Below are 19,416 nucleotides of genomic sequence, written 5' to 3'. Positions count from 1 at the left end.
AGGTGATGAAAGTTTTCACAATAACTGAAAGTGTACCCACGTTTTTTGTTTGATGTTATCTGTAATGAAAATTAGTGTCCCAATTAGTGTAATATTGATGCATACATTGTACCATTTAACTAAATACTGCCTCTATGTAGCTGTTGTAAGATGAAATATAGCCAACAGTGATAGGTGTCGAAAAGTTCATGGTTCAAAGTTCCAAATACATTTTTGCAGATTGTGCAAAACGCCTCCGTCAGAGGACTCCAATTTTGATACGGTAAAGCTTGACAACATGCAGCTGTTTTCGTGATATGTATTATCTAACACTTACAATTTCTTTCCTTTTTGCTTACTTAGCAGTTCTATCAACATTTAGCAACTAAGATAGCGACATTAGAAAATCCGTTAGCTATATTTCAGAGGTAAAAAGTTGGATATTAAATTAGGTGTGGTCTGTCGCGCAGTCGAATTTTACAATATGCAGCGTGTTCCACAAAATGTGTACATATAACTTTTTTGAAAACTCTCAAAACCTAACTTAACTTACATAAATTGCACTGAAAATCGGTGGTCAGCTAGCTAAAAGGGTGTCGTTAGTCACAAAACTTACCGTTATTTTTCAGTCCATTTAAATGTTGAGCTCGAGGTGATTCAGTCCTCCAACCGCTAGAAAGTGTCCGAGGTCAGGGGGTGTCTGATGTTTGGGGAAAATTAGCTATGTACATGCCTGCATACTTCTTTGTGTGCCTGCATGTGTTTGTGTTTATGTGGGGGTGACACGTCGTGTTTCATGTTAGCTTTAATCATGATAGGCCCAGTACTAGGGGATGCCAATCTAAATAATCTAAGAGACAGTCCACTCAGACGTGGCTGCTACTGGCTCACAGCCAAAACCTCTCTCTCTCTCTAGAGAGGCAGCACACACACAGGCCTGTGAGAGGGATACTGAAGGGAGAGAAACATGGGAAGAAAGGAGAGAGAAACAAACTGATAATAAGATGATAATGATGATGATTATTATTATTATTTGGAAGAGAGATATTATTATTTGGAAGAGAGATAGGAGAGGCACTGACTGACAATCGGGCATGTGCATATGCATACATGTTTGTGTCGATTGTTTGTTGATTTAAGTTATTTTTGTCTGTGAGAAAGAGACAGAGAAAGTGGAGTGAGAGAAACTGACTGACAACTAGAAAAACTGAGAGTGTGGATTAAGGTTAAACTGGTTTGTTTGCTCCATTGTATTAAAATAGTCCTTGTTTGATCATTTTGGGTTGACTTTGTCAATTTGAGACATTTATCTTCCTTCCCCTGTAGATGATCAGGAGTTGTCATGGACGACCAGGTCCCTGTCACTCAACCTGAAGAACCACTACAGTTTCAACACGGATCAGCCCATCACCTCCACCCCCGCAGGGCCGTTTCAAAACACCACCCTCTCCGTCGCCCAAGTGGACTGTGCCGAGTCCTACCTCAACTTCCTCAACCTGGAGAACGGGACCAAACCACCAGGCTCTCGAAACGGGGGGGAGACAGAGACGGACACCCTCATCAGAAGAACAGCCAATGGAAAGCCTGGGAGGAGAGAGAGCTCTGAAGTGTCGTCCAATGTGCGGTTAGAATCGAAGAATTCTACAAACCTGGATGAAAGGTAAGATACGTTAGCTAGAAACAACTATCTGAACATAACTTACATCATATTGTACAAACCTTTCTTGAGACCAACCAGCCATATGCCAGGGGTTCAACTCAACCATGCAACCACACACACACCACACACACACGTTGGGCTGCAGGTAGCCTAGCGGTTAGAGAGGCAAGCCAGCAACCAAGTCAGTTCGAATCCCCGGCCCGACGGGAAAACATCTGGTGGGAAGTGAGCTGGCAACCGGAGGGTTGCTGGTATCAAATCCTAGATGCCACTGCCTGCCATTGTGCCCTTGATCAAGGCACTTAACCCCCACTTAACCCCCCCTCCCCCACCAGTGCCTGGGCATGATAATACACAATGTGTTGGAGCTCCAATTTGGAGCTCCTATCTCTTTCATCTAAAAGAGAAGGAGCCAGGAGCTGCTAGCCTCCTCTCATCCTCACAGAACAGAACAAAGAGCCTAGTAATGGGAGTGTGACTCTAATCAAGAGATTACATAAGACAGAGGGAGGGAAGAAGGGGGAGGTAGAAAGGGGGGGGAGAAAGACACTTTAGACTGTATGTACTGGATATACTGTATTCTTAATTGAGGTGTGTATAGACAGTATGGACAGTCTATTAATAGAAAAGGTGTGTATAGCAGTAGTTGTATAGGATGAGCCATGACTATACAGTGGGGAAAAAAGTATTTAGTCAGCCACCAATTGTGCAAGTTCTCCCACTTAAAAAGATGAGAGAGGCCTGTAATTTTCATCATAGGTACACGTCAACTATGACAGACAAAATTAGATTTTTTTTCTCCAGAAAATCACATTGTAGGATTTTTAATGAATTTATTTGCAAACTATGGTGGAAAATAAGTATTTGGTCAATAACAAAAGTTTCTCAATACCCTTTGTTGGCAATGACACAGGTCAAACGTTTTCTGTAAGTCTTCACAAGGTTTTCACACACTGTTGCTGGTATTTTGGCGCATTCCTCCATGCAGATCTCCTCTAGAGCAGTGATGTTTAGGGGCTGTCGCTGGGCAACACAGACTTTCAACTCCCTCCAAAGATTTTCTATGGGGTTGAGATCTGGAGACTGGCTAGGCCACTCCAGGACCTTGAAATGCTTCTTACTAAGCCACTCCTTCGTTGCCCGGGCGGTGTGTTAGGGATCATTGTCATGCTGAAAGACCCAGCCACGTTTCATCTTCAATGCCCTTGCTGATGGAAGTAGGTTTTCACTCAAAATCTCACGATACATGGCCCCATTCATTCTTTCCTTTACACGGATCAGTCGTCCTGGTTCCTTTGCAGAAAAACAGCCCCAAAGCATGATGTTTCCACCCCCATGCTTCACAGTAGGTATGGTGTTCTTTGGATGCAACTCAGCATTATTTGTCCTCCAAACACGATGAGTTGAGTTTTTACCAAAAAGTTCTATTTTGGTTTCATCTGACCATATGACATTCTCCCAATCCTCTTCTGGATCATCCAAATGCACTCTAGCAAACTTCAGACGGGCCTGGACATGTACTGGCTTAAGCAGGGGGACACGTCTGGCACTGCAGGATTTGAGTCCCTGGCGGCGTAGTGTGTTACTGATGGTAGGCTTTGTTACTTTGGTCCCAGCTCTCTGCAGGTCATTCACTAGGTCCCCCCGTGTGGTTCTGGGATTTTTGCTCACCGTTCTTGTGATCATTTTGACCCCACGGGGTGAGATCTTGCGTGGAGCCCCAGATCGAGGGAGATTATCAGTGGTCTTTTATGTCTTCCATTTCCTAATAATTGCTCTCACAGTTGATTTCTTCAAACCAAGCTGCTTACCTATTGCAGATTCAGTCTTCCCAGCCAGGTGCAGGTCTACAATTTTGTTTCTGGTGTCCTTTGACAGCTCTTTGGTCTTGGCCATAGTGGAGTTTGGAGTGTGACTGTTTGAGGTTGTGGACAGGTGTCTTTTATACTGATAACAAGTTCAAACAGGTGCCATTAATACAGGTAACGAGTGGAGGACAGAGGAGCCTCTTAAAGAAGAAGTTACAGGTCTGTGAGAGCCAGAAATCTTGCTTGTTTGTAGGTGACCAAATACTTATTTTCCACCATAATTTGCAAATAAATTCATTTAAAAAATCCTACAATGTGATTTTCTGGATTTTTTTTTCTCAATTTGTCCGTCATAGTTGACGTGTACCTATGATGAAAATTACAGGCCTCTCTCATCTTTTTAAGTGGGAGAACTTGCACAATTGGTGGCTGACTAAATACTTTTTTCCCCCACTGTATATATATATATATACAGTGGGGAGAACAAGTATTTGATACACTGCCGATTTTGCAGGTTTTCCTACTTACAAAGCATGTAGAGGTCTGTAATTTTTATCATAGGTACACTTCAACTGTGAGAGACGGAATCTAAAACAAAAATCCAGAAAATCACATTGTATGATTTTTAAGTAATTAATATGCATTTTATTGCATGACATAAGTATTTGATCACCTACCAACCAGTAAGAATTCCGGCTCTCGCAGACCTGTTAGTTTTTCTTTAAGAAGCCCTCCTGTTCTCCACTCATTACCTGTATTAACTGCACCTGTTTGAACTCGTTACCTGTATACAAGACACCTGTCCACACACTCAATCAAACAGACTCCAACCTCTCCACAATGGCCAAGACCAGAGAGCTGTGTAAGGACATCAGGGATAAAATTGTAGACCTGCACAAGGCTGGGATGGGCTACAGGACAATAGTCAAGCAGCTTGGTGAGAAGGCAACAACTGTTGGCGCAATTATTAGAAAATGGAAGAAGTTCAAGATGACGGTCAATCATCCTCGGTCTGGGGCTCCATGCAAGATCTCACCTCGTGGGGCATCAATGATCATGAGGAAGGTGAGGGATCAGCCCAGAACTACACGGCAGGACCTGGTCAATGACCTGAAGAGAGCTGGGACCACAGTCTCAAAGAAAACCATTAGTAACACACTACGCCGTCATGGATTAAAATCCTGCAGCGCACGCAAGGTCCCCCTGCTCAAGCCAGCGCATGTCCAGACCCGTCTGAAGTTTGCCAATGACCATCTGGATGATCCAGAGGAGGAATGGGAGAAGGTCATGTGGTCTGATGAGACAAAAATAGAGCTTTTTGGTCTAAACTCCACTCACCGTGTTTGGAGGTAGAAGAAGAATGAGTACAACCCCAAGAACACCATCCCAACCGTGAAGCATGGTGGTGGAAACATCATTCTTTGGGGATGCTTTTCTGCAAAGGGGACAGGACGACTGCACCGTATTGAGGGGAGGATGGATGGGGCCATGTATCGCGAGATCTTGGCCAACAACCTCCTTCCCTCAGTAAGAGCATCGAAGATGGGTCATGGCTGTGTCTTCCAGCATGACAACGACCCGAAACAAACAGCCAGGGCAACTAAGGAGTGGCTCCGTAAGAAGCATCTCAAGGTCCTGGAGTGGCCTAGCCAGTCTCCAGACCTGAACCCAATAGAAAATCTTTGGAGGGAGCTGAAAGTCCGTATTGCCCAGCGACAGCCCCGAAACCTGAAGGATCTGGAGAAGGTCTGTATGGAGGAGTGGGCCAAAATCCCTGCTGCAGTGTGTGCAAACCTGGTCAAGACCTACAGGAAACGTATGATCTCTGTAATTGCAAACAAAGGTTTCTGTACCAAATATTAAGTTCTGCTTTTCTGATGTATCAAATACTTATGTCATGCAACAAAATGCAAATGAATTACTTAAAAATCATACAATGTGATTTTCTGGATTTTTGTTTTAGATTCCGTCTCTCACAGTTGAAGTGTACCTATGATAAAAATTACAGACCTCTACATGCTTTGTAAGTAGGAAAACCTGCAAAATCGGCAGTGTATCAAATACTTGTTCTCCCCACTGTATATATATATATATATATATATATATATATATACATATTGGATTCTGACATTGCTCGTTCTGATATTTCTTAATGTATTTCTTTTTACTTTTTGGATTATGTGCGTATTGCTTTGTATTGCAAGGTATTATTACTGCCCTGTTGGAGCTAGAAACACAAACATTCCACTGCACCTGCAATAACATCTGCAAATCTGTGTACACGACCCATAAACTTTGATTTGATTTAGAAAGAGAGAAAGAGAGTGAAGGAGGGAGGGATGGAAGTTAAAGGGAGAGACAGAGAGAGAATAGAGAGAGAGAAGCAGAGAGAAAGCAGACTCATCATATTCTCCCTGCCGATCCATTAAACTCAATTTGAATGGGCATTCTGAAAGTACTCAGTCCCTAGCCATTTCACATAGCTACAGTCAGGGTTTGGAAGTAAAGGATTACATGTAAAAAACTGTAACTATAATCCATTATGTTACCAGCAAAAATATTGTAATCAGATTACAGATACTTTTGAAAAACTAGATGATTCCTTCTAGTATAACTTTTTAATTCAGAAAGGATGCTTGCGAACAAATTCTTTGGCACCTTCCTGTTTTCTCAATGACATTGAAGTCAACATTGAATAAAGGTGCAAGTGTAATTCAAATTCGAATAAACGCTTGAAGGCAAGGAGGAGAACAATGGTGTAGCTTAGGGTGATACACATATAACCTATTATTGGTATCTACATAGCGCACTGATGTGAATCACACTGCTGCTCTCACATTTAGCTATTTGCACCTTACGGATTGTGGTTGTTGTGGATGGCTGTTCACAAATGTATATTTGTATTTTAACCCAATAATGGTTGAATTGAAGAAGTTTAAGCTGCCGATCAATCATTGTTTTTGCGTCCAGTGGACAGCCAGTGAAAAATGCGCTCTTGCAACAGCTGCATAGTGCGGATCCCAGCCTATGTTCCTCCATTCTAAACTCCTCCTTGGTATTGTGCTCCATACTGATAAAAAACGGACACATGCTCAAACTCGCACACTTTTGATAGACTTAAACAGCTGCAAATTATCGAGATATCAAAGTGTCCCCATCAAAACCGTAAACAATAGGCCTATAGCAAATGCAGCATATGGCATACATTTTTTACATGCATATAGCACTTTTCAGTAGTGCTCAAAGCATGCCATTCCATGAGAGTAGCATTTCTGTTTCAACTCGACACAAGGAGCCCAATCAGTCCTCCATGACAACAAAATCATAAACAACAGAGTAGGCTAATAAGTCCTTTGTTTTGGGGTTGTGCTCAGGTTAAACAATTTGGCTAATTTTTATTTCCATATTTTCAAGTCCTATTCTTGAAGATCAAGGAGTATGAAATTAATTGGAATGGCTGTAAATCTGACAGACTTTGGCTTTTAATGTAAAGATATATCATAATCATATTATTATCTGAATAGAAAGGAATGGGTTAGAAGAAGCCTACATAACCAACCCATAAAGTGAAAATGCAACATCCATTTATGGCCAGCTATGTAAACTCTAACATTGATTTATCCAGCTGCAATAGATGTCGTTCAATTGGTAATATACATTTTTGTCTTCTAATGCCTCTTAAGGGGAAAGTAATCTAAAAGTAACTGAAAGTAATCAGATTCATCCAAAAGGTATGTTACTGATTACATTTTTGAACAGGTAACTGTAATGGATTACATTTAGAAGTAACCTACCCAGCCCTAGGTACAGTACTACAGCGTATAGAGTAATAGACAGAGAGAATAGCATAGTACAGAGATAATAGCATAGTACAGAGATAATAGCATAGTACAGAGATAATAGCATAGTACAGAGAGAATAGCATAGTACAGAGATAATAGCATAGTACAGAGATAATATCATAGTACAGAGTGGTAGCATGCTTCTGACATTACATTTTTCTGTGCCACCTTGAGTTCTTCCTCCCTATACCCTTATCTCTGATGCAGTCACACACACACACACACACACACACACACACACACACACACACACACACACACACACACATGAACACATACGAACACACAGTCCCCTTCACGCACCTCTCCCGCACACCTCTTACCCATACACTTCTAATGCTCTGTATAATTGCCCGTTAATGGGAGTGTCAATCTCTAGCGGTATCTCACTTCACCATCACTAAGAGCAGCCCGGAACATTAATTATTAACACACCGGTCTAACAGTAAAAAACCTGGGCTTTTATCACAATGTACTATGAGAGGACCCACTGGGCACACACTGGATGAATCAATGTTGTTTCCATGTCATTTCAATGAATTTGAATAGACGTTGAATTGACGTCTGTGCTCGGTGGGATCTGTCTTTTTCTTCATATCTCTGTCTCTCTAGCTTTCTCTTCCATCTTTTTCTTTCCCCCTCTTTCTTTCTTTCTTTCTTTCTTTCTTTCTTTCTTTCTTTCTTTCTTTCTTTCTTTCTTTCTTTCTTTCTTTCTTTCTTTCTTTCTTTCTTTCTTTCTTTCTTTCTTTCTTTCTCTTTCTCTCATGTGTATTGCTTTGTATGTATTGCATTGTATTAAACTATATAATGTAGTTGTGTTGAGGTTTGGCAGTATGTGATGTGTTTTAAGGCAGGGGGACACAGAAAGTCTCTCTCTCTCTCTCTCTCTCTTCCTCCAACCTCTTCCCACCTTGCTTTCTCCTTTCCTATCTTACTCTGTCCTCTCCTTTCTATTTCTCTCTCTTTCTGCCTCACTCCCTCACATATTTTTTCTTTCCTCTCTCATCTCCCCCATCCTCTCCATCTCCCTCCCTGTCTCCTATCTCTCTCTATCACCTCCTCTCTCTCGATCCCCCTCCTCTCTCTCTCCCCCCTCCTCAAAGTACCGTTCAGACCCACAGGGCCGTAACACTCTCCAGGGTGTGTATGTTGAAGCTGATTAGCAGCAGGGGGAATAAAAAGTTGTGATTGGCTCTGCAGTGCGTATAGGTGGTCTGTCTGTGTGTGTGTGTGTGTGTCTGCGTGCGTGTGTAAGTGTACATACTATGTGTGTGTGTGTGTCTGTGCGTGCATATGTACGTGTGTGTGTGTGTGTGTGAACGCCTTTCTCGCTGTCTCTGTATGACTGGGTCAGGCTGAAACAAAGCCCTCAGAGACTGTCTGAATATCTGCAGCCAGACCCCCAAACCAATCGCACACACACGCACACACGCACGCACACACACACACACGCACACACACACACACACACACACACACACACAAAAACCTTGATTGTTTTTTCCAAAGCAGCAGTGTTGTACTGTAACAGTCCAAGTTTACATTGAAGCCAGCTGGAGAGTGCTGTGCCTGAGGGAGGACAGTGGAGCTTTTTTAAACTCACTTTTCATTTTATTATCAGTGGTCTCTCTAGTCTAGAGGTACTCTATACCCATCCACCACATACCCTCCTCCTCCTCCTCTTCCTCCTCCTGTTCTTCCTCCTCCTCCTTCTCTCTCTGTTTTGATTCTCACAAGGTTTTCTTCTTCTTCTCTGTATCGGAGCAATTGTATTCTCTCTTTCCTTTCTCTCTCTTTCCCTCTCTCTCGCCCCCCTCTCTCCTTCCATACACCCCCCCATCTCTCTCCGCTATCTCTCCCTCTCTCTCTTTCCTACCTCTCTCCTCCCTCATAGTGACTGCATTATAATGTAAATGATAATCATCTGATTTAATACTTTGCCTCTCCTACAGTGGGCAAATAAAAGTAATGAAAGTGAGTGAGGAGGACCGCACCAGGTTATTGCTGCACAAAGAGAGATATCCACATACAGTGCCCTCCACAATTATTGGCACCCCTGTTTAAGATGTGGTCGAGACCTTCCAAAAATTCTCATTTTTTTTTAAACAACATAGAACCCAAATGCAAAAAAAGAGAAAAATCCAACCTTTTATTTAAGGACATTACTTTGGTGTAAAAAAAAAATATCACACATTTAGAAAAAAAAAAACTTGAAATCATGTGTCCCACAATTATTGGCACCCCTGATGTTAATACTTTGTACAACCCCCTTTTGCCAACAAGACAGCACTTAATCTCCTCCTATAACATTTCACAAGATTGGAGAACACAGAGAGAGGGATCTTTGACCATTCTTCTTTGCACAATCTTTCTAGATCATCCAGTGTCCTGGGTCCTCTCTTATGCACTCTCCTCTTTAGCTCGCCCCACAGGTTTTCGATTGGGTTGAGGTCTGGGGACTGAGATGGCCATGGGAGGACCTTGAGTTTGTGACTGCTGAACCATTTTTGTGTAGATTTTGCCACATGTTTTGGATCATTATCCTGCTGAAAGACCCAATGACGACCCATCTTCAGCTTTCTGGCAGAGGCCATCAGGTTTTTATTTAAAATGTCCTGGTAGTTCAAAGCGTTCATAATGCCATGCACCCTAACAAGGTTCCCAGGGCCTTTGGAAGAGAAACAGGCCCACAGCATCACAGATCCTCCACCATACTTCACGGTGGGCATGAGGTGCTTTTCGGCATACTCATCTTTTGTTTTACGCCAGACCCACTTAGAGTGTTTGTTGCCAAAAGCTCAATCTTAGTCTCATCTGACCAAAGCACACGATCCCAGTTGAAGTCCCAGTGCCGCTTAGCAAACTCCAGACGTTTACGTTTGTGAGTGTTAGTGAGAAAAGGCTTTTTCCTTGCATGCCTCCCAAACAGCTTGTTGGCATGTAGAGAGCGTCTGATGGTTGTTTTGGAGACTTTGTGACCCCAAGATGCCACTCTTTGATGCAATTCTGTGACAGTGAGCTTAGGACTTTTTTTTACTTCTCTTACCATCCTCCTCACTGTGCGTTGTGGCAAGATAAACTTGGGACCTCTTCCAGCCTTGTTTGTCACTGTTCCAGTTGTTTTAAACTTCTTAATGATTCCTCTGACTGTAGATACGGGCAAGTTAAAGGCGAGTGGCTATTTTCTTGTAGCCATTGCCTGACTTATGAAGGTCGACACAAATCTGCCTTACTTGAATGGTGTGTTCTCTTGTCTTTGCCATGTTGACAAATGGGTAAGAGAATTAGGCCTCTGTGTCACGTCATATTTATACCCCAGGGAAACAGGAAGTCATGAATTACTAATTAAAAGTTCCTAGATACCCTGACCAACTTTAGCAACTACAGAAAAAATATTTTTTTAAAAAATCAATTAAAATTTTCAGCGGAATTGTTAGGGGTGCCAATAATTGTGGGACACATGATTTCAAGTTTTTTTTTTTTTTTATGTGTGATTTTTTTTTTTACCACCAAAGTAATGTACTTAAATAAAAGGTTGGATTTTTCTCTTTTTTTGCATTTGGGTTCTATGTTGTTTAAAAAAAAAGGAGAATTTTTGGAAGTCCTCGACCACATCTTAAACAGGGGTGCCAATAATATTGGAGGGCACTGTATAACTACACTATCTTACACACACACACACACACACACACACACACACACACACACACACACACACACACACACACACACACACACACACACAGAGGACATTCTGGTCCTGATAAGGAAACAAAACATGTACACACACACACACCCCGATCAAGTCAAATGAATAGTGAATGCAAATGTGGTGTATGTGCATGCCTGCATGCATGTGTGTGTGTGAGTGCAATATACCTTATTAGACAGTTACCTTTCATTTGAGTAGGATATACAGTGGCTTGCAAAAGCATTCACCCCCCTTGGCATCTTTCCTATTTTGTTGCCTTACAACCTGGAATAAAATTGATTTTTTGGGGGTTTGTATTATTTGATTTACACAACATGCCTACCACTTTGAAGATGCAAAATATTTTTTCTTGTGAAACAAACAAGAAATAAGACAAAAAAACAGAAAAATGGAACGTGCATAACTATTCACCCCCCCCCAAAGTCAATACTTTGTAGAGCCACCTTTTGCAGCAATTACAGCTGCAAGTCTCTTGGGGTATGTCTCTATAAGCTTGGCACATCTAGCCACTGGGAATTTTGCCCATTCTTCAAGGCAAAACTGCTCCAGCTCCTTCAAGTTGGATGGGTTCCGCTGGTGTAATCCACTCTTCCGTAAAGCCCAGCTCTGTGGTGTGTATGGCTTAAAGTGGTCCTATGGACAGATACTACAATCTCCGCTGTGGAACTTTGCACCTCCTTCAGGGTTATCTTTGGTCTCTTTGTTGCCTCTCTGATTAATGCCCTCCTTGCCTGGTCCGTGAGTTTTGGTGGGCGGCCCTCTCTTGGCAGGTTTGTTGTGGTGCCATATTCTTTCCATTTTTTATAATGGATTTAATGGTGTTCCGTGGGATGTTCAAAGTTTCTGATATTGTTTTATAACCCAACCCTGATCTGTACTTCTCCACAACTTTGTCCCTGACCTGTTTGGAGAGCTCCTTGGTCTTCATGGTGCCGCTTGCTTGGTGGTGCCCCTTGCTTAGTGGTGTTGCAGACTCTGGGGCCTTTCAGAACAGGTGTATATATACTGAGATCATGTGACACTTAGCTTGCACACAGGTGGACTTTATTTAACTAATTATGTGACTTCTGAAGGTAATTGGTTGCACCAGATCTTATTTAGGGGCTTCATAGCAAAGGGGGTGAATACATATCCACACATCACTTTTCCGTTATTGATATTTAAATTTTTTTGAAACACATTATTTTTTTCATTTCACTTCACCAATTTGGACTATTTTGTGTATGTCCATTACATTAAATTACAGGTTGTAATGCAACAAAATAGGAAAAACGCCAAGGGGGATGAATACTTTTGCAAGGCACTGTATTCTCACATTGGCTCTGGCACCTGGCAGGAGAAGCGACAGTTTCATGTCTGTCCTACCTGTGAGAATAACCCATATATTGCATATGTGACTGGATTCGAACCCAGGCTTTGTGTTAGCCTGCTGAGCTAAAGCCTACACTTGAGGTTTTCAGGTCCTCAGGCAAGGTTACTCATCACGTGAGCGTGGTACACCACCTCACAATACACACAGACAGAAGAAACCATTTCAGCCAGTAGTTAATGTAGTCTCATAGAAGAGGAGAGAGTGCTCTGTATGCAACAGACATACTGCAGCCTTATTAGTCTTAATTGTTCCCTCTCTTTGGCACAGGTGCGAGGATCCCCTCTTGCTCATCCTCGTCCTTATCTAACCCCCTCCCCCCATCTTCCTGCCCTCCTTCCCTTTCTATCCCTATCCAATACTCGCCTCCCCCCATCCCTAACCAGTAACCTCCACCATTACTGATTCCTGTGGTGCACCAGCCTGTCTCTCCCTGGCAGCCTTGGGGGCCCACTGATAACCAAGCCATACCCAGCCTAGCTCCCCCCTCCTCTCCTCCTCTCCTTTCCTCTTCGCCCCTCCTCTCTGTGGATGTGAGTATACAGTCCTCAAGCATGCAAAATAAACCGGTGTATGTGGCACAAGCATGGGGACTGTGTTGTACATGGGCATGTGTGGGCAGTGGTGCCCCTCTCAAAATACCTCTGTGCATGTTTACTGTGCACATCCAATTTAGTGGAGCATGCTCTGGCGTGTGTGTCTCACAAGGGCTGTTACGGTTACCGTATTACCGCCACATCGGCGGTCACGAGTCATGACGGCAGTCAAATTCCACATTACCTTTTAGTCACCGTAATTAGGCTTCTCCAAGCTCTGATGCTGCTGCTGGTCATTAGTAGCCTACCAAACTTGCTAACTGCCTGGTACTCATCACTATATTGTCCCTCTAATCACTCGGACATCAATTCAAATGTTGAAAAAAATCTGATCGAAAATCTAATCAAACACTTCATGAGAGCCCATGAGCTCATGTTGCGCAACATTTCTATAGGCTATGCAATTGAGTGAGAAAACAGAGTGATGGCCTCTATTAAAAATATGAAGATCCCATCAGCTTTCTATAGGCTAGGCCTACTATATTTATTTATCCACTTTCCTAATATTAAGCACATTGCTTCTCTTTACAACAGGAGTATAGCCTACCTGGCTGGTATGAAAATTAACCACAGGAAAATAGTCCTCCATTCGCTATTTAAGTGCATAGATGACATGTATTTTTTCCCCCTGCCCCTGTTTCGAGGTAGGTGCATGATGATGGTCCATTCTAAATCAAAACTAATTTCACACATACATTATTTAATATATGTAAAGACTACATTAAATTAAGAATAGTCTGATGGGTGACAATATTAGCCTATCACTTGTGAATGATGTATTATCATAATAATAATAATAATAATATGCCATTTAGCAGACGCTTTTATCCAAAGCGACTTACAGTCATGCGTGCATACATTTTTTGTGTATGGGTGGTCCCGGGGATCGAACCCACTACCTTGGCGTTACAAGCGCCGTGCTCTACCAGCTGAGCTACAGAGGACCACTTGTGAATGATGTATTATCACTTGTGAATGATGGATTATCACTTGTGAATGATGGATTATCACTTGTGAATGATGTATTATCACTTGTGAATGATGTATTATCACTTGTGAATGATGTATTATCACTTGTGAATGATGTATTATCACTTGTGAATGATGTATTATCCCTTGTGAATGATGTATTATCCCTTGTGAATGATGTATTATCCCTTGTGAATGATGTATTATCACTTGTGAATGATGTATTATCACTTGTGAATGATGTATTATCACTTGTGAATGATGTATTATCACTTGTGAATGATGTATTATCACTTGTGAATGATGTATTATCACTTGTGAATGATGTATTATCACTTGTGAATGATGTATTATCACTTGTGAATGATGTATTATCCCTTGTGAATGATGTATTATCCCTTGTGAATGATGTATTATCACTTGTGAATGATGTATTATCACTTGTGAATTATATATTATCACTTGTGAATGATGCCCAGCTTAAAGCAAGAAACAGCGCATGCTTTTCTTTGCGACTTTTTCAAATCATAGTCGCACCTCATGTAGCCCAGCCCATAGGCCTATATGTTTTGATAAGGTTTGTATCACAACTAAAGTGGCCAAATAACTTCTTAAAATTAAGCACATTAATCCACTTTACAAGGGGTTTAGAGCCTAACTGGCATACATACGCACCACGTGAGTTTCAAGTTTAGGGAAGATCATTTTCACCATAGAATGCACCTTTATAATGAAAGTATTACATGCATAATCACATTTGTGGTCACTTTTGAGAATTGAGTTTTCCTGCCAATGGAACATTCGTGCTTATATCCTACTACCATGTGCGCATTGCTGCGTGTATAATGTTAGGAAATAGCCTTATAGTTTATCAACATTTTAAGCTAAACGTTTTGATCTGTTGCGTCAGCCTCATTGCTTTAAAAAGGTTATTTGAATCTAGTGTTTGTATTAATTTTGGATCGACCGCGCCCCACAGCTGTCCCAGACTATGTTTGGAATATTTAATTCTCGCACAGAATAGAATAGGTAAACTTTTGTACCATGGGGGATAGTAGATTGACATAGGCTAGTGCTTTCTTTAGGCCTACTCATCTTGTTGGCTGACCAAAAATAAATGTGGACAGTTCTTCCAATATCTTCAATATGCGCCTCGGAATTGGATAAGGACGCGTGCAGTTGCGTCCCCGATGTGTCTGTCTTCACTTGTAGCCTGTGAGAAAGACCCGATCACGTGACGGAGAGCCATGTGAGTGAGTGGTGCTTCGGCGCAAGCAGTCGGGAGAAGGGAATTATATTTATTATATTCAGCCCAAGGGCAAAACGGCCACAAAAGGCATGGAAAAACAAAAAAATACTTCATCATGCATAGAAAAAGGAAAACCACCAAGAAAAGGAAACAAAAAAGAAAACACAGGTGATCTAACTCCAGACAACACTCGCACTCACTCATACAATTCCCAGCATGCACCAAACACTCCCAGCATGAGGGAGAGAGAGAGAGAGAGAGAAAGAGAGAGCGAGAGAAGAAGGTTTTTGGTTTGGGATCAGAGACAGTATCATTAATGTATAACAGTGTTATTTTTGTAGAAAAAATTGAATTGTGATAAGGTCAGACGTCTGGGTGTCTGAGCGTGTGTGTTTCAGCTCAATAGGAAGTGAAATGTTTGCACTGCTGTCAGATTGGTTCCATTAGCAAGGAAATTACACCTGCCATCCTCATAAACACTATCATCACTCATACTCATGTACAAAAAACAACACATTCAATTATATGCACACAACCCTCCAGCACACAAAATACACACGCACACGCACACACACACACACCTCTATCTCTATCCCCTGTATATCATTGTACATCAGCCTAGCATTCCAAGGTCCTTCAAGGACTCTATGTTTATTGAACTTAAACAATACGTCCCAACCACCACCAGTACTCCACAAACCTCTCCTTAAGCATCCCACTGCACCCCACTTATCCACTGACTGCACTGTCAGTGTTCAGCCACTGGGGAGCAGGCCTTTATGAGGGTATTTGACCCTCTGTCTGCATCCCAAATGGCATCCTATTCCATATATTGTGCACTACTTTTGACCAGAGCCCTTTGGGCCCTGTTCAAAAGTAGTGCACATAATAGGAATTAGTTAAACATTTTTATTAGTCGTATGTACGGGATACACATTGTATACACCGTCCAACTAAATGCTTACTTGCTGATTCCTTCTCGACAATGCAACAACAATAAGAAATAATAAAATATAAGAATATGAACATAAAGTAAATGGCTCAGTAGAATAGAATAAACATTTCATTTTAGCATAAGTATAATACAGGAAGGCACAATGTATAGTCCAATATGTACTACTGTTTTGGGAAGGGGAATTAGGGTGCCATTTGGGATGCAGACTTTGTCTAAGTATGTCTGTCTCTGGGGTGTTGTACTGTAGTAATACTGCATGTATGAGTAAATCAAGGCTGTAAATGGCATGCCTTGCTGCCAGCTCTGGAGGCTAGGGAGTAGTAGGTAGACTAGAGACCTTACCACACTATGTTTGTCACCTCATTAAATCATCCCTGCAGTCTTCCAGTCAGCATGGATGAAGGGGTCTCAGACTGAGAGGGGGGGGTAGCGATGAAAAGAGAGAGAGAGAGAGAGGGGGGGGGAAGGTGGAGGCAGGGAAGCAGAGCAAGGGAGCAAGATAAGCATGTGAGAACAAGACAGAGAGGCATAAAAACAGAGGGCGTGGTAGAGAGAACAAGAGACAGAAAGGGGAAGCACAGAGAGAGGGGGGTAGCAAAAGAGGCAGGGGGCATAAGTGAGAGGGAAGCTGACAGACAGAGTGACAGAGCTGGCAGTTAGAGAGAGGAGTGGTAAGGGAGGAAGAGATAGAGGGGGAAGGCTACAGAGAGAGTGTGTGGAAGCCCTCACAGCAGACAGGAGTGCTGAGTCAAACAAATGGAAATCACACATACTGACTGGGGAGCAGATAGCTAGAGATACAACCACTCAGTGGGCTAAAAGTGTCTTAAACAAATCAACTTTGAAACAAAAGTACAGTATAGACCTCACACACATGCTTACAGAAAGAAGACACCTGTACGATGTCAGATATAGAGTTGAAATGTTCCACACTATGAGGTTGCAATAATACTGTGAACTTTTGAAAAGGATGATAATGCCTTTTTAGTGTAACAGCTGTTTGAAAAGACCGCTTGAAATTCCAGCCTGTTTTGGTGGAGTTTTGGCCTGCCTGGTGACATCGCTAGGCAGTAAATTAGTTAATAGACCAATAAGAAAGAGTGTTCCAAACTTCTCTGCCAATAACAGATTGTTTTCTGTTTTCTCCTCTCCAATTCCAGACAGTCCTAGCAAAATTATGGCTTGAGAAATTGCTCTTTGCTAATAAACTATTTTGGTTTATTTTGTACCTTTTTATTTGAAAACAATCACAGTAAGGTACCTAACTGTTAAGCAGAAAGGATTTTATATTGAGATAAAAATGGCTGCATTGGACTTTTAAGGAACCAGTCAGAGCTAACAACAGTTACAAGTCATAACAGGTCACACCACTATAAACAGGCTTCACTCACAAGCTAGTAATAGCACACATAAACCAGCTTCACTTGGGAAACTAAAAAGAGTCAATAGAAAGAATTAGGGAGGAACAAGGCTTGTTTGTGTGTGTGTGTGTGTGTGTGTGTGTGTGTGTGTGCATGTGTGTGTGTTATGTTATAACCACCATGGGTTTTCTGTGGTCTAAGCAGGGAGTGCAATGCAGCTATTTATAGTGTGTGTGTTTGGCGCTGTGACAGAGGAATGGAAAGCCTGCAGCTCTCTCTTTCATTTTCTCTCTCTCTCTCTCTGTCTCTCTCTCTTCCCCTCTTCCTCCCAACAGTGGAGTTGTGGGCCAGAGATAAGGGCCCAGACTGCTCTTTCTCTCACACCCACACCAGAGCTCCCATCAGGCTTCGGCTTACCTCACAATGCATTTGGTTTAAAGAATAGAAGTGTCGCTGTGGAAATTTAAATGGCGAGGCTTATTTTCCCCACTCTTTTGAATGCACCTGCCTGTTATATTGTAAGCACTATCACCCACTCACTTATACAGTAGATCCCTTCTGCACAATATGAATATGGATATATTCAGTACAATTGCATTGAGCTCAGTGGCTCATGTTATTGACAGTTTGTATTTTTGTTTGTATTTTGAGGAAGAAGTGTAGTTAATCTCAAATGACACCGTATACCCCCGTATAGTGCACTACTGGTCAAAAGTACTGCACTATATAGGGAACAGGGTGTGATATTAGATGCCCTTAAATGTTTCATTACTGATTAACAGTTTATAGAGGTGTAGTCAAAATTAGTGCACCATAGTAGTGCACTACATGGGGAATAGGGTGTCATTTGATTTGAGATGTGCCCTTCGATGAAATCGAACTCTCTTTTCTGATTGGCAGGTTTAAACATATCATCCCTAAATTGGACCCACCTCCCCCATCCTTCAACCGTAAGCGAGCCAGCAGAACTCTCTCTCCGTGGTTGGAGTTCAACCCGCTGACCACCCCCCTGACCACGCCCGTGGATGGGAGCGGCGGCGTTCCCAGCGGCATTCCCAGCCGGAGCGAGAGCCTGTCGTTCCCGGAAATCACTCCCTGCTCCCACTCTTCTGGACTCTCCGGAGACTTCCACTCACTCAGCAACGGAGGAGGCGAGAGCGGTTCCTGCGACTCGGCTAGTGAGGATTCCGGCATCCGTTCCGAGACTAAATCACAGCTCTCGCCCCTCCACGACAAACAGGACCTGTTTGGGGACAGGGGGAAGTTCCTGGCGGCTTCTAGCGGCTGTGGCAGCCCCCTAGAAGACATGAGGGGGGAAACGGCGCCCCCATCGCTTGTCACCGCCACCCCTGGCACGCACACGGACAGCTGCGAGCACACACTCCCCTTCCCGTCCCCCATCAATGACACATGTCTGCACATCAGCTTCTCGGAGGATGAGTTGCTGGACAGCAGCCCCGAAGACTCCAGTGTCCCACAGAGGAGCTAGGAAGATGGGCATGGAGGGCTAATACAGGCCCTGGCTTCATTTGAGGCCTATGGAGCCTTTGGGGGACTCAGAGGAGGAGGATGAGGTTTGGAGGGCTACTATAGCAGCAGGCTTCATTTGAGGACTCTGGGGGACTTTAACTGATGCTAACTGACAATGATGCTGCAACAGACACACACTATAAAATTACTGACAGACTGTAATCAGAGCTTCTAAAGTTTTATCAAATGCAATAATGTGGAGTGGGCTGGATTTCAAGACTTTTACTTATTTCGTCCACTCACTACCAACAGATAGACAATATTGCACATGGCCTAAACATACATCAACACATTCACTGAAAAGGAACATAAAATTATCTATTACTGTATCATTTATTGCCAGATGGACAGATCCTAGTATTTTTATAGAGAGAATAATGATAAGA

General features: G+C 42.5%; 1 protein-coding gene across 1 annotated transcript in view; it reads left to right on the top strand.

Annotated features, from left to right (window-relative positions):
- Nucleotides 1-19,001, top strand: part of LOC121541444 (carboxyl-terminal PDZ ligand of neuronal nitric oxide synthase protein-like) — a 120,872-nt gene extending 101,871 nt beyond the window's left edge. Inside the window, exons 10-11 of the mRNA XM_041850452.2 lie at nt 1,306-1,639; nt 18,401-19,001. Coding sequence (XP_041706386.1) covers nt 1,306-1,639; nt 18,401-18,989 — 923 coding nt within the window. The 3' untranslated portion in view covers nt 18,990-19,001. The remainder of the gene's footprint in view (nt 1-1,305; nt 1,640-18,400) is intronic.
- Nucleotides 19,002-19,416: the final 415 nt, after the last annotated feature.

The sequence above is a fragment of the Coregonus clupeaformis genome, chromosome 27, assembly GCF_020615455.1.
Source record: "Coregonus clupeaformis isolate EN_2021a chromosome 27, ASM2061545v1, whole genome shotgun sequence".
Taxonomy (NCBI): domain Eukaryota; kingdom Metazoa; phylum Chordata; class Actinopteri; order Salmoniformes; family Salmonidae; genus Coregonus; species Coregonus clupeaformis.
Note: the sequence above shows the minus strand (reverse complement) of the source record. Positions and strands in the feature narration are given on the sequence as shown.